At 31.1% G+C, this 14,776-nt stretch overlaps 3 protein-coding genes across 9 annotated transcripts; 2 read left to right on the forward strand and 1 right to left on the reverse strand.

The window, feature by feature from the left end:
* The first annotated feature begins 688 nt into the window (after positions 1–688).
* Positions 689–2,558, forward strand: LOC105109780 (protein CUP-SHAPED COTYLEDON 2-like). The gene is made up of 5 exons (XM_011004593.1): positions 689–1,102; positions 1,200–1,450; positions 1,665–1,995; positions 2,077–2,186; positions 2,274–2,558. Exons 1-5 carry the CDS (start codon positions 946–948, stop codon positions 2,394–2,396), a joined length of 972 nt encoding a protein of 323 aa, XP_011002895.1. The 5' UTR covers positions 689–945; the 3' UTR covers positions 2,397–2,558.
* Positions 2,559–5,417: 2,859 nt separating this feature from the next.
* Positions 5,418–7,743, forward strand: LOC105109779 (NAC domain-containing protein 4-like). 7 transcript variants are annotated; one of them, XM_011004589.1, is made up of 6 exons: positions 5,418–5,792; positions 5,919–6,113; positions 6,212–6,465; positions 6,662–6,983; positions 7,072–7,160; positions 7,245–7,743. In XM_011004589.1, exons 2-6 carry the CDS (start codon positions 5,945–5,947, stop codon positions 7,437–7,439), a joined length of 1,029 nt encoding a protein of 342 aa, XP_011002891.1. In that variant the 5' UTR covers positions 5,418–5,792; positions 5,919–5,944; the 3' UTR covers positions 7,440–7,743. The 7 variants fall into 7 exon arrangements, with proteins under 7 accessions (XP_011002891.1, XP_011002890.1, XP_011002889.1 ...); XM_011004588.1 differs by having other exon boundaries at positions 5,922–6,113; XM_011004587.1 differs by having other exon boundaries at positions 5,418–5,788.
* A 5,986-nt stretch (positions 7,744–13,729) lies between these two features.
* LOC105109781 (putative ripening-related protein 1) lies at positions 13,730–14,296 on the reverse strand. Its single transcript, XM_011004594.1, has one exon. The coding sequence runs from the start codon at positions 14,294–14,296 to the stop codon at positions 13,730–13,732; it is 567 nt and encodes a 188-aa protein (XP_011002896.1).
* Positions 14,297–14,776: the final 480 nt, after the last annotated feature.

The raw sequence follows: 14,776 nt of genomic DNA on the forward strand, positions 1-14,776 counted from the left end.
GAAAATTTTGATGCCAGTTCACTCACTATTTTCTTCTTTCCGTGGAAGAAGTGAGGAAAGAGAGAACAGAAAGATAAGTATTGTGCAGGTTACATGAATTTGCCTTATATATATTTTTTTTTATGCTTGCCATTTGGATAAAAATTATAATTCTATTTTCAAATTAATTTTCCCCTATTTAATTTCAAGTACTTTCCTTTGGTTCCCATTTTTTTTTATGATAATTAACAGCTACAAACACAATTAGTATGTGGTTAATATGGTTTAATTCATCTTTATATAAAACCTAAACATAGAAATCATGTGAAATTCAATTAAAAAAATTAGTTAATTTAAATGATGTATTTCATTTAAGAACAAATGACATACTTATTGTATTCCGAATAAAAGACATCTTTATATAACAATTCTTTTAATTTCAATAGAAAAAAAAAATAAAAAATATATATAGAGAAAAAATCATTTGTTCCAATAAAAATTAGAAACTCGCATAATTATACAAGGAAAAACATTATTTTCTTTTCTTTTCTTCAAATTTTATTTCCAATTGCTTGCTACCCACGAAAAAGAAGACGGTGGGGCATACAAAACTTGTAGAAGTGCAGTGTAGTACTGTGCTTTTTATGTTATATTCCTTGTTCCAAAGTAACGCGGCTTGAGCAGAAGTGCAGTGTAGCTTTTCCCTATATAAATGTGATGCCTTAATTTGCTGTCCCCGGTGCCACAGCCAGCCACAACAGCTGAGCTCCGCATTTCATATTTCGTTTTTCCTTCGAAAAAAGAAGACTTTGTGGTCCTCTTGTTCATCCCTCTTCAATGTCTACAGCTTCATCTTATGCAATTAAGAGGCCTAGCTAGGTCCTCGATTCCTGTTTTAGGAAGAGGAATGAAATACATGCTTCTCATGCTACTTTTCTTGCAGGCACGCATATTTAACGGCAAAAGATGACACCTTCTGAATATAACGTTGGAGATAGATTTAGTCCGACTAAGGACGAACTAATAACTCATTTTCTAATGCAAAAATTACTTGGGAATGATCACCTAGTCAGCAGAATCCCCCTACTTGATGTCTACCAGCGTGATCCCTGGGATTTACCTTGTAAGTAGACGATCCGTGTTTTGTCTTTCTTCTCTTATAAATTTTCAAGTGCGGACAAGCTATCTAGTTGTGTTAACTATTTTCCAAGTTTGATTAGATTTTGCTGGGACAGATTCAGATGATGGAGAGGGATATTTCTTTTCTCCTCTCCATCCTAAGTACCCCGGCACAAATAACGGGAGAATCAATAGGTCAACAAGAACAGGTTCATGGCTAGCAAAAGGAAAGGATTATGAGATAACATCTCAACATAATGGAGAAGTAATTGGTATCAGAAGAATTTTTGTTCATTCTTGTAATAAAGATGGGATCAAGTATGTGATGCACGAGTTCAGTATACCCAACCAGGTGCGTAGTGTGTGTTTATATACATGTGTGTGTGTCAAAGAGTAGAAGAAGATTATTGTTTATATCTCCATCAAACAGCTTAAGTTTAGTTTTGATAATCAACTGATCAGGAGTTCACATCGTAATTATATAATTATATTAGAGGGAATTCGTATGGTTCCATAATTTTTGAGTTGTGTTTCTTGAATCCCATTTGCCGGTCCATCGTTTGTAGAATTCTCTGGTTCTGTGTAAATTAATGAAGAAGATGCCAAGTAAGAAGAGTGAAGGAACATGTAAGAAGGTTAAAAAGAGAAAGGAGGCGGCTGAACTGCCACTGCCAATATGTAACGAGGATAATAGTACTCTATCATCTGGTCTAATGAAGAAGAAGATGCCAGATAAGAAGAGTGCAGGACCATGTAAGAAGGTTAAAACGACACAAGATAAGGCTGATATGCCATATAACAAGGAAAATATTATTCCAGTACCAGATGAAGGTTCGGATTTCGAAAACTGGATTACCAGTGATAAGAGTGATTATAATAATATTATCGATAATAAAGGTGAGGTAGGAGGTTAACTTTGTTGTAGTCTATTCATCAAGAAACAAAAATAATAATGTCATCTTGAAAATGAATATACAGATCAGCAGACCGCAAAATCTACATGTGAAAATGGCGGAACAAATTGCCTGAAGACTTCTTCTGCTTCTGTATACCATGTCGCAGATTTTACAACTCCAGAAGATTATCAGGTGAGACTTGAGGGCGGATTCTCATGGGAAACTTTCAATCTTTGCATATATAAGCCTAATGCTTGGTTTTTTTGTTTCTCTCTACAGGGAGACCCTGAAATACTACCACATTTGCAATCATTCTCTGGTTATGATCAGCAGGACCTTACCCTTCATGACTTCACTCTAGATGATGATCTTTACATCTGGCTTGAACCTCTGTGGTCTTGACCAGTCGGTGGAGAGTGTTTCTTAGCTACACCCTCTTGTGTACCGATAAGAAACAAAACTAGAAAATAGAAAGTAAGAAACAAACTCTCTTTCTCCCCTATGTTGATTTGATCACTGGGGTTAATATTACCACTAGTTATTAATCAGCAACCGGTTATGTAACTTGTAGAAGTGTGTAATTACTATAATCTTTTTCGAAAACAACCTAAATATTTAATCGCATTTAAAAATAAGAACTCAAATATATTTTCAATTAATTTAAGAAATTAATAGGGTATTACATATATATATATATAATATTTCAAATTAAACAAATATAAAATGTAAAAATCCTTATCTACTTAATTCTAATCCTGATATTTGGAACTAGCAACACAGATATTTACAGAATTACTTTTTATTCTGTCAATTTTTTTTTTACAGAATTACTTTTTATTCTGTCAATTTATTTATTTTTAAAAAAATAAATGACGCATTATAATATGTTAATTCAAATAACGTATTATAATTTTAGTTAATTTTTCTTATATTAAAAAAACTACATAATATCTTAATTAATAATATGAGATAGAAATTTATTTAAAATATTTTTTTTCATGTGTTAATTTAAGATTAAAAAAAGTGCAAATTAATTACATATTTGTCTTGCATTATTGAGTTACTAAGAAGAGAATAATCGGATTTTAGAAAAATCAACTTGCAGAATAGTTAACATGTATAAATTTATTAATTTGAATAGTATATATGCCATGGTGTAGAAGCATATATTTAAGATTGAAATGACAATAAAAAACATAAAAGGTGTGTGTATGTGTATAAAGTACTTACCGGAAACATCATTAATTTAAAATATAAAGACGGATGAGCTATTTATCAAAATCATAATAAAAGGCATCATATGCAAGTTATGTAATTATTATGTTAGTTTGGATAGAAAAATAAATAGAGAAACAAAATAAGATATTATATTTATTTAAAAATTAAATTAGCACAATTACCAAAAACAAAAGGAAAATTGAAGGTGGCTACTGTTCATATGAACAATTAGCGTTTTGTCTAGTTTTGTTTTCAATTGCATTATTTACAGTGTAATTATATGAAATTAATTTCTAAATTAAAATATAAAGAAAATATATGAATCACCCTAAAATCATGATAATTTTTACTTTGTTTCCAAAATTTGCTTTTCAATTCCTGGGTTAGAAAAAAGAAAAAGAAAGTTATTAAAAAACAATAAAAAAAAGAAATTATCAGCTATCACGATATTAATAACAAAAATGACTTGATATTAATAAGTTTTATTTGATAATGAAAATTCAATAATAATGAACTTTTTTTATAAATATATTTAAAAAATAAAACAAAATATCTTTTCAAATTTAAGTAATTAAATACTGATTTTGATATTCATGAATGATTTTGATATTCATGAATGATTTTAAAGTAATTAAATACTAGTATTTATTTTATAAAAAAATCATTTTAGCTTTAGATTGTTTTTAAAAGTTAAAATCATTTTATTCTAGCCGTGCAAGGTGGTTGGTTAGGCCCATGCACCAAGGTTTTTGTTTAAAGCCCTGATATGTTAAGCCACTCAAAGTTACATGTATAATTTGATTAGTTATTTTTTTAATAAAAAATCTTTTAACAAGGGTTTTTTTTTATGAATTTGATATTTTTTTAATTTTATTTTTTAATATTATATTAATTTTAAATTGATTTTTATTTTTTTATCACATAATTAAAATATAAAAAATTATTATTGAATTCATTAGAACCTATAAACCCGGATCATAAATTTAACGAGTTAACTTGGATTAATTAGAATTAATTCAATATATCATCTCAATATATATAAATATATATATATATATAAAAGATAAATTTTTAAAAAAATTTGAGTGTTTGATCTTTATTTTTTATATTATTTTTTACCTTTTAATTATTTTTATTTTTAAACCTATCAAGTTATATCAAAACAACTTTTATATGATTTAATTAAAAATTTAAACTTTATAAAAACTCAAATTAAAAACTTCTAAATTTAAATTATTAAATCAAATTTAATAACACCATATTATATAAGAAAAAAAAATTTCTTTTCTTTTCTTAACACCCTAAAATCATGATAATTTTTACTTTATTTCCAAAATTTGCTTTTCAATTCCTGAGTTAGAGAAAAGAAAGAGAAAGTTATTGAAAAACAATAAAAACAAAGAAGGAAATTGTCAGTTGTCGCAGTATTAATAACAAAAATAATCAAACTTGATATGAATGAGTTTCATTTGACAATAAAAGTTCAATAATAATGAACTTTTTCTATAAATATGTTTAAAAAATAAAACAAAGTTCCTTTTTAAATTTTAGATTTGGTTGATTTTGGTATTCATAAATGATTTTAAAGTAATTAAATGCTAGTATTTATTTAAAAAAATTTAGTTTCACATTTTTTTAAAAAATTAAAACCATTTTATTCTAGTCGTCCAAGTTGATTGACCAAGCCTACACACCTAGGCTTTTGTTTAAAGCCCTGATATGCTAGGCACTCAAAGTTACATGTCTAATTTGATCAAGTTTGTTTTTTAAACAAAAAATCCTTTAATAATAGGTTTTTGATGAATTTATTATTTTTTTAATTTTATTTTTTAATATTATATTAATTTTAAATTAGTCTTTATTTTTTTTATTACATAATTAAAATATAAAAAAATATTATTGAACTCATTGGAATCTACAAACCCGAATCATAAATTTAACAAGTTAACCTAAATTAATTAAAATTAATTTAATATATCACCATTTATCTCTCTATATATATATATAAAAGATGAGAACTTTTTTTTAAAATTTGAACGTTTGATTTTTATCTTTTGATTATTTTTATTTTTAGACGTACTAAGTTATATCAAAATAATTTTAACATGATTTAATTAAAAATTTAAACTTTATAAAAACTTAAATTAAAAACTTTTAAATTTAAATTATTAAATCAAATTTAATAACACTATATTATATAAGAAAAAAATCATTTTCTTTTCTTTTCTTTTAAAAAAATTTCTTTCCGAGTACTTGCTGCCCAAGAAAGAAGATAGATGGGGCCTACGAAACTTGTAGAAAGGTTTTGGGAAGGCGTTGTGCTTGTTCCGTTATATTCCTTTTTCCAAATCAACGCGGTTTCAGCGCAAGTGCAGTGCAGGACAGTTTTTCCCTATATAAATGTGCTGCACCTCTCGCTCCAGTGCCACGCCAGGTGAGTTCTTCACTTTTTATTTCGTTTTTACTCTTGATCTCTCTTCAGTATCTAAATCTTCATCTACAATTAAGAGGGCCTTTTGCTAGGCCCCCCCAATTCCTGTTTTAGGAAGAGGAATGAAATATATCCTTCTATCAGTGTGAGTATGTATAATTTTATCTTTTAGTTTTTTTTTTCCTACTAATAACGATGTAGACAGCTGCTGTTCTTAATTATATATTTAGCATCTTGTCACTGCTTCTTGTTGTTTATAGTTCGTCTTATGCTAGCAGGCACGCATATTTAGCGGCAAAAGATGACACGCATGACAACACCTTTCGAATATAACGTTGGAGATAGATTTAATCCGAATGATGAAGAACTAACATATCATTATCTAATGCAAAAATTACTTGGGAATGATCACCTAGTCAGCAGAATCCCCCTACTTGATCCCTACCAGTTTGATCCCTCCGATTTACCTTGTAAGTAGACGATCCGTGTTTTGTCTTTCTTTCTCTTATAAATTTTCAAGTGCGAACTAGCTATCTAGTTGAGTTAACTATTTTCTGAGTTTGATTAGATTTTGCTGGGACAGATTCAGATGATGGAGAAGGACATTTCTTTTCTCCTCTCCATCCCAAGTTCCCGGGCACAAATGACGGGAGAATCAATAGGTCAACAGGCACAGGTTCATGGCTAGCTACAGGAAAGCATTGTGAGATAACATCTCAACATAATGGGGAAGTGAATAGTGGTATCAGAAAGATTTATGTTCATTCTCGTGTTAAAGATGAGATCAAGTATGTGATGCACGAGTACAGTATACCCAACCTGGTGCGTAGTGTGTGTTTATATACGTGTGTGTGTGTGTGTGTGTCAGAGTAGAAGAAGTTTAGTTTTGATAATTAAGTGATCAGGAGTTCACATCTCATCATCTTAATTATATAATTATATTAAAGCGAAAATTCGATGGTTCCATCATTTTTGAGTTGTTTTTCTTTAATCCCATTTGCCGGTCCATCTTTTGTAGAGTACTTCTCTGGTTCTGTGTAAAGTAATGAAGAAGATGCCAAGTAAGAAGGTGAAAAAGAGAAAGGAGGCGGCTGAACTGCCACTGCCAATATGTAACGAGGATAATAGTACTCCAGCATCTAGTGTAATGAAGAAGAAGACGTCAGTTAAGAAGAGTAAAGGACCAGGTAAGAAGGTTAAAAGGACAGATGAGAAGGCTGATATGCCATGTAACAAGGAAAATATTACTCCAGTACCAGATGAAGGTTCTGATTTAGAAAACTGGATTACCAGTGATAAGAGTGATTTTTCAACCTATAATAATATTATCGATAATAAAGGTGAGGTAGGAGGTTAAATTTGTCGTAATCTATTCATCTTGAAATCTAATCATCAAAATAACTAATGTTCTTGAAAATGAATATGCAGATCAGCAGACTGGGAAATCTACCTGTGATAATGGCGGAACTCCTGCTTCTACATGCCCTGTTTCAGATTTTACAATTCCAGAAGATCAGGTGAGACTTAAGAGCGGAGCCTCATGGGCAACTTTCAATCTTTGATAAAAAACCTAATGCTTGCTTTCTCGATTCTCTGCACAGGTAGACCCTGAAATACTACCACATCTACAATCGTTCCTTGGTTATGATCAGCTGGATTATAGCCGTTATGACTTCACCCAAGTTGATCCACCACTGATCACAGAGCAAGTCAGCACTAACAATGGCCCTGCAGGAACTTCCATGTTCGACCCAGAGGAAGATCCTTTCGACGTGCTTGAAACTTTGTGGGCTTGACCAGTCAGCGGAAAGAGTTCCTTTCCAGTACCCTGTAATGTGCTGATAAGAAACATAAACCAGAAAGTAGAAAGGAAGAAACAAGCTGCCTTTTCCCCCTAAGTTGGTTGATCACTGGGGTTAATATTAACACTAGTAATCAGTAGCTGTTTATGTAACTTGCAGCAGAAGTGTGTGCTTTGTGTAAGTGGTTGTCTATGTTACTTTTATTCTGTAGATGAGCAGCTTGGTTCTGCAAAGGTAGTTGAATCTCTGTGTATTCCATCAACTCTGTTGTCTAGTTTGATGAAATAATTATGTAGAACAGAGTTTGCATCACATTATACATTATAGCAACATGAAATCTCAAAGTAATCGTTGCATAAATAATTTTCATCATGTCATGAGAATCCAGAGCCCTCATAAACGCAGTATAAGAAGCTGTCTCAAGCTTCATACCACCCTTTTTCGTCGCCCCATACAATTCAACTTCTCTTGAAAGCGTAAAATTTACCATATCCCTAACATTCTATTCCTTTCATTCAAGTTCTTCAATTCTTTATTTATGTTTTTCATTTAATTCTTTATCTAGATACAATGCTAGTTTCAGAAGCAGATTCAAGTTCTATAAATAAAGCATTCAACCGCCATCACTTCCAAAGCATGCTTCTTTTCACTGACTATGGGATCACACTTGTTTCATAAGTTGGGCTGCTCGCTTCCACAGCCGAAGTCTACGATTTCCATCGAAACCAAGTTTGAATACTAGGAACCATGGCAATATAACAGCCACGAACACATCATCCAAATCATTTAGTGTCCCAGAAAATAAGAAACGGATCCAAAAGGAACAAGAAAGTGTTTGTTTGAAAGTACAGAAATACAAATGTAAAATAAATATGTTTTTGAGATAATTTTGAAGTGAATTTCTATCCTTTCAAATCAATCAACAGATACAGGAGGACTCATCCTCTCTTCCTCTAATGTTTTTGTCTCTTCTATCTCGAGATCGAGATAGGAACTAAATGGTATTTAAAAGTACCTCTGAAAGCACCAATAATTGACGTGGAAGGAAGACCATGCTTTAATAATAAAATTCCAACATGTCGATGATTGATGATCAATTCAATCAAACCTTGGAAGTATAAATCATTATAAAAGCAGAAGAAATACGCACCACCTTTTTTTCAGACTTTTCTTACGAACTATGGCATAAAACTCATATCCTAGTTGGAAAGCTTTCTTGTAACCTAGATATGAGCATAACAGTTGCCTGAACTGCATGCTATCTTCAAGTACTGCCCTTGAGTCATCCCTGTGCGGGAGAAATCCTCGGTTAATAACATTACAAGAAAATTCATCTGGAGGGCAGCCATCCTCTTCCATATTTCAGAAAGCTTCCAATGCTTCATCTAGCAATCCTTCTTTATAAAGTCTATTCATTATTGTGAAAACAGCTCCCTTTCATCTTAATTTAAGATTCCCGTATTTGCACATGGCATCAACAAATTCCATTTGTTTGGTCAGAGAACCCACATTCTCATAATGTCTCATTCTAACAGCTGCAGACAATAATTTATTGAATTGGATAATACAAGGCCAGGGTTTACCATGAAGCATGTGATTGAAACAAGCAAGGGCATCATCAATGTTTATAAAAGAAGAAGAAGAAAGCATCATCTTTGTTGTGTTTTTCTCTACTCCTAATGCTTCTGCTACAGCTAGAAGAAGAAATGGAGTCGGAGTGGTTGCTGGTTATTTTTTTAAGTAACGGCTCTCCACACCCATTCCAGTCATTGTTTTAAACCTACTTTGAGGGCTCTCGGGAGTGCTTTTTAAAAGAACTTTTAAAAAAATTTAATTTTTTTTTAAATTAATATATTTTTGATATTTTTAAATTATTTTGATGTGTTAATTTTAAAAATAATTTTTAAAAAATAAAAAAAATATTATTCACATACTTTTCTACTTTTCTGAATAAAAAACATTTAAAAAAATAATTACAAGCATGCTTCTAAATATACTCTTTAAACCTCTAAAACCTTGCTTTCTTTACAAATTGGATCAACCAACATGCTGAAGTAACAATATTTGGTATGATATTCAAACTTGTCATTTCATTTAGCAATGCAAAATATTTAAATGTATTTTTTTAATAATGTTTTTTGTTTATATTATATATATAAAAAGATTAATTTATTTAATACTAGAAAAGCATAATAGTAAAGTTCATAATCTTAAATATTAAATATAAAAGGATAAAAATATATAAGAAACCTAAAATAATTACAAAATAAAACCTTAAATTTAATTAGAATTACATAAGAAAACCAAAAAAAAAAAACTGAAAAACAAGACTTTGAAATTTGCTTGGACCAAGTTTGCAAACAAACCTTTAAGAGCCCAAATATACTCCCCTTTTTTTATTAATTTTAATTTTGTCAAACATGATCTTAAACGCTAAAGATTTAGTGCAGTCATGTTAGCTAGGCTTCCCAGCCCAAACTGAAGCAAGCTTTGTTTAAGGACACAAGAGGGCTTTAAAAAACCAACACGTGGCCCAGTGGAGTTTCTTTTTTAAAACTAGTTTGGAAGGGCCTGATCCATTACGAAAAAGCAAGTATTATTTTTGTCCATCAAAATAGATGTTCTGCCAACCAAAATCCCAAAACTTTGCTGCTGTTTTTTTTTTTTTTTAAGAAAAAGAACCCCTTGACCAAAATTAAAATTTTTTGTGAGAATTTTAATATATCTATAAATGATCTTCATTACAAATTTATATAGAATAGTATTGATTTTATGTTTTTCATTAAAAAAATCAATTTTCTTAAATTTCTAATTTAATTATAAAGTTAACCAAATTTTATTAAAACCCATTAAAATAAGTCATCATTTCTTAAATTATAACACATCTAAATTAAAAAATCAAACTTAATTTTATTAAATGACAGCAAGATTCAATTTTTCCCAAATCCAAAATAAACATTAGCATACAAGTCATATATTAATAAAAGAAAATTTTCTAAGAAAATATTTTAAATTAAAATACTGAAATATACATACACACTATAAAAAATAAATCAATAAATTAACTTAAAATATAAATGAGTTATAGAAAGATGAGTCAGTCTATTTATTTTGTGTATTAAAACTTAAAAAAAGAAAAATCAATAATCGATGTTGACAAATCCAACATATTTATATGAATTTTAAAAAATATTTCTTGATGTAGCATTACTCCTACAAAAACTAATCTACATATATAAAGTTATTTTAATATAAAGTTATTTTAATATGCTAATTAAAAACATGGAAATGATGTAACTTAAATTTAAGAACCTTTGGAGTTATCTAATGTCTACAACAATATGACAAATATAGAAGACGTTGATGGGCACAAGTTTCTCTCTCCAAAGCGAGCATGCTTCATGAGTTCATGAGCGTGTTGTGCCCCATTTACTTGATTTCTTTTAAGGCATTCAATGGTCTTGTGACTAATGAAAATAACCACTTTTTTATTTTTTAAGAAGTTAGTGTTTTAAACTAATAAATCATTTTCATCATCAGGACCCACCAAGGTTTCGATATTCCCATAGTAAATAAAAAGTTTTAAAGAGTTTCAACACCATTAATTAGCATACAAGATAGCAGAGATTTGTTCAAGAATAAATGCCAGTAACATCATCTTTGGTTGGAAGACAAAAAATGTCAATGTCTTCTTCCATTAAGTAACACTATGATTTGCTTCTTTGTGTTTATCATCTAATTTCTTTGTTTAATTATGGAAGCTACTTATAATTTCCATGAAAAGTCCGCTGTCCACTCTTTTTAAACCCTGATGCAGACGCTATTACCTTAGGATTTAGCCATGTGTACGGTGGATATCAACCTCATTTTGCATGAGCTACACGATAAATAGCAGGTCAGAACCTGGAAATTGAATCATCAAGAGCGAACCAGCTTGAGCAAATTCAGTTTCTGAGCAAAGGCTTTCCAGGCCCCTTTATCCTATTTTACCCGCAGAAAATGTCTGGCTGTAGCTGTGGCTCTGACTGCAAGTGTGGCAGTGGCTGCAAGTAATTACTAGTTCTTTTCTTGTCAAGCTTCTACTAATTAGTCCCTTAAAGATACTGAAAAGGGCACCGATAGATTAGTTACTTGTATTCTCTCTTCTTTCTCCTTGAATTTCCCTTGACTGTAGTCTGAAACTCACTTTTCTGTGGTTGCAATCTTCTTGTGCTTGGCAGATGTGGCATGTACCCTGACTTAGGTTTCTCAGAGAACACCACAACTGAGACAATCATTGCAGGTGTTGCACCAGTTAAGATGTATGTATCACTCAATTCATATATTATTATTTTCATGCATCGAAGTTTAACTAAGCCCCCAAAGGAGGCCGCTCTGACGCACTGGGACATTCCAATGATTAAGGATTTGGATTTCCAATCAATATTCTACTCTTATATTTAAGATCCAAAAATGTTCTTTTTAGAACACTAATATTGTGTTTACTGAAATTGTTCTGCTACTTCTGCAGGTTCTATGAGAGGTCTGAGATGGACTTCGGTGCTGAGAATGGCTGCAAGTGTGGATCGAACTGCACCTGTGATCCATGCTCCTGCAAATGAGGAAACATGGGCATGGTTCCAACAAAGCAGTAGTTAATCAATCAGTTGGTCAGCTCATGTATGTATAATGGTGCTTCTTGTTAAATAATAATAAACAGCAAGGGTTCCTAAAAATCCTTTGTCTTGTGTACGCGTCACTGCTTTGTTGGCTGCTTCAACTTTCAAGGTGTTTCATGCATGCTTGGAAACTTGAACTGCGTGGAGTTGATTATTATTAATGAAATTAGTTTCTGTTTTCATGGTTGTAAACCTTTTCTTCTCTTTTACCTATGGATCATTGACTTCTTCTTACCTGCTTTGACAGTATTGATTTTGCCCTTGTAAATATATTATAATAATTAAAGTATAATATAAATTATATTTTTAATTATTAAAAAATAATATAAATTACATTTTAAAATTATATTTATTAATTTAAAATTTTAAACTAAATTGGTTTTTTAATATAATATTATAGTCTTGATTATCAAATAATTATAAATTTAAATTTTATCATCTTAATTCATTTAATAAAAATTTAATTACAAGATAATATAGATTTGTATGAGTTTTAAGGTAAAAAAAACTTTTAAATGATATATTAATTAAATTTATAAATTTATAAAAGTTTCAAAAAAAATTATTTAAAAGCTTAACCTAATCTTTCACATCCAACTAGACGTTCCCGTCACGATCAATTTTGACATTGTTAACAAGTTTTGTGCCGTGATCGTCTTATCATGTCCGATTATAACATTGAAGTCTACAAGCATACAACCATATGATTCCAACCAGAAGAAGCTTCCCTACGAAAAATCACTTGGTTTACAACCGCATGTTCGGGCGTGTGCAGTACAAAATGTTCATAATATTCCTAAAATAAATGTGTTTAATAAAATAAAATAAAATAAAAATTATATAAACTAATAAATTATTAAAAAAATTGTTAACAATAAAGATGGAATGCTGAAAGATAAATGCACTTGTTGACGTGGGGCATTCTTCGAATTTTAATTCTATTTAATTATAGGGCAATAAAGAGCACAACTAAAATAATTTAATAACTATGGCATGCATAAGATTGATTGGTAGTTAGCCGTTTTCTATATTTAGCAAATTGATCCTTATATTTGCATGTAATTTCTTTGGCGTGTGGGATGCGAATGCTGCCAAGATGATACGTGAATGGATGAGTACTAGAAATTAAGACATGATTGAAAAACAAACATATAATTCAAGCACCATTACAGAACATAATCCAAGGTGATATTGGTGACTTGCACGTCACGATGCCCAACTCACTAAGAACGGATCTTACTCTAATTCTATTAACACATTTTCTCTCTTATTTGTGTTTGTTTTTTTTAAATAATAAATCCAAAAAAAATAATTACTCGTAATCCCTCCTGAGAAGCAGGGAAGGGAAAGTGAAGTTTAATTTCAAGTTATATTCATCATGGTACTTCTTGAAGGCAAAGAAGAACAAAGATGCAAGGATTACTACAGCTATGTAGAATTTCAGTTCCACTTAGAGATATTAACATGGAGAGGATAGGTAGAAAAATAAACTTCAGATTACAAAATCCACAAGCCAATCGCACAACACAACAACAACAACACAAGTTCTTAAAAGAAAAAACATTTTTTTAAAGGGGAGAAAACCTTCCCTTTTGCACTTGAGACTGGAGAAATTGGGTAGAAAAATCAAGCATCGGACCAATGTATGTCCATTTCGCCCCATTGGTTTAGTGGCACTTCCAGCGCCGTCCAAACAGCCTTAGATGCATCAACAATATTGTTAGGGCAAGGAGGCTGGTAATCATGGTCAGCATCACACCCCATAGTAGAGTCACATTCATCGACTACCATGGCTTTGACACTCCTTCCATTACCATAGATTTTAATATAATTCAAGCACCTGCTCTTGTGATTAAACCATCCTGTCGAAAGTGCGACGACCGGTGTGTCATCAGAATGGTACTGATTGTCACATTCTGATGGCGCGCCACCATCTCCACCCTTCTCGAAACTATTAAGAGTTAGAGTTGCCTTTGTGTGATTGGTCGCTGGTGGTGAGCATTTGTAAGTGGTGTAAAGCCTTCCTTTTATACAGCAAAGAGAGTCATTCTCTTCATTGCATTGTCCTTTAGGAGCCTTTCTCCCCCTTATCTTACCGCTAGGCCTGCAGGTCTGAGCCTCGACACAAAAAGAACTTGCAAAAAGAAAGGACAGGCAAATGAGAAGAACACTAGACCAAACCTGCTTCTTCATATTTTCTTTCCTCTACAATTGTTTTTAGAAATGGTTTGGGGTGAAGAAGTTGCATTAGTGCAAGACTTTATATACATATTAACCTCTCTAATTGGATGAAATGAAGACATTATTGTGGTCTTTTCATTTTTAACAATCTCCGCAGACTGTTATCTCAGATCCTTGTTCAATATTACGAAGTATCAAGACTCGATCGATATGACATACTGGCATGGTGTCTTCATTTGATCAACCAAGCAATCTACTAAGACATGAAGCAAATCTGAATTTTCTAATACGTTGATCTCTAAGTCAAGACAGGCCGCATAAAAAACCCCATCACAAATCATGGGGCCGTAATAGTTAAGTTTATAGAATAATTAGAAAAATATTATACTGTTTGCTGCATGTGAATGGGATTCATTTACCTTCAAATCCTGATGCCTTATTTTGTTTTTTCTACTCTAGCAGACTCCTAGCATAAAAATATTCCTAATTCCA

The sequence above is a fragment of the Populus euphratica genome, unplaced genomic scaffold, assembly GCF_000495115.2.
Source record: "Populus euphratica unplaced genomic scaffold, PopEup_1.0 scaffold228.1, whole genome shotgun sequence".
Taxonomy (NCBI): domain Eukaryota; kingdom Viridiplantae; phylum Streptophyta; class Magnoliopsida; order Malpighiales; family Salicaceae; genus Populus; species Populus euphratica.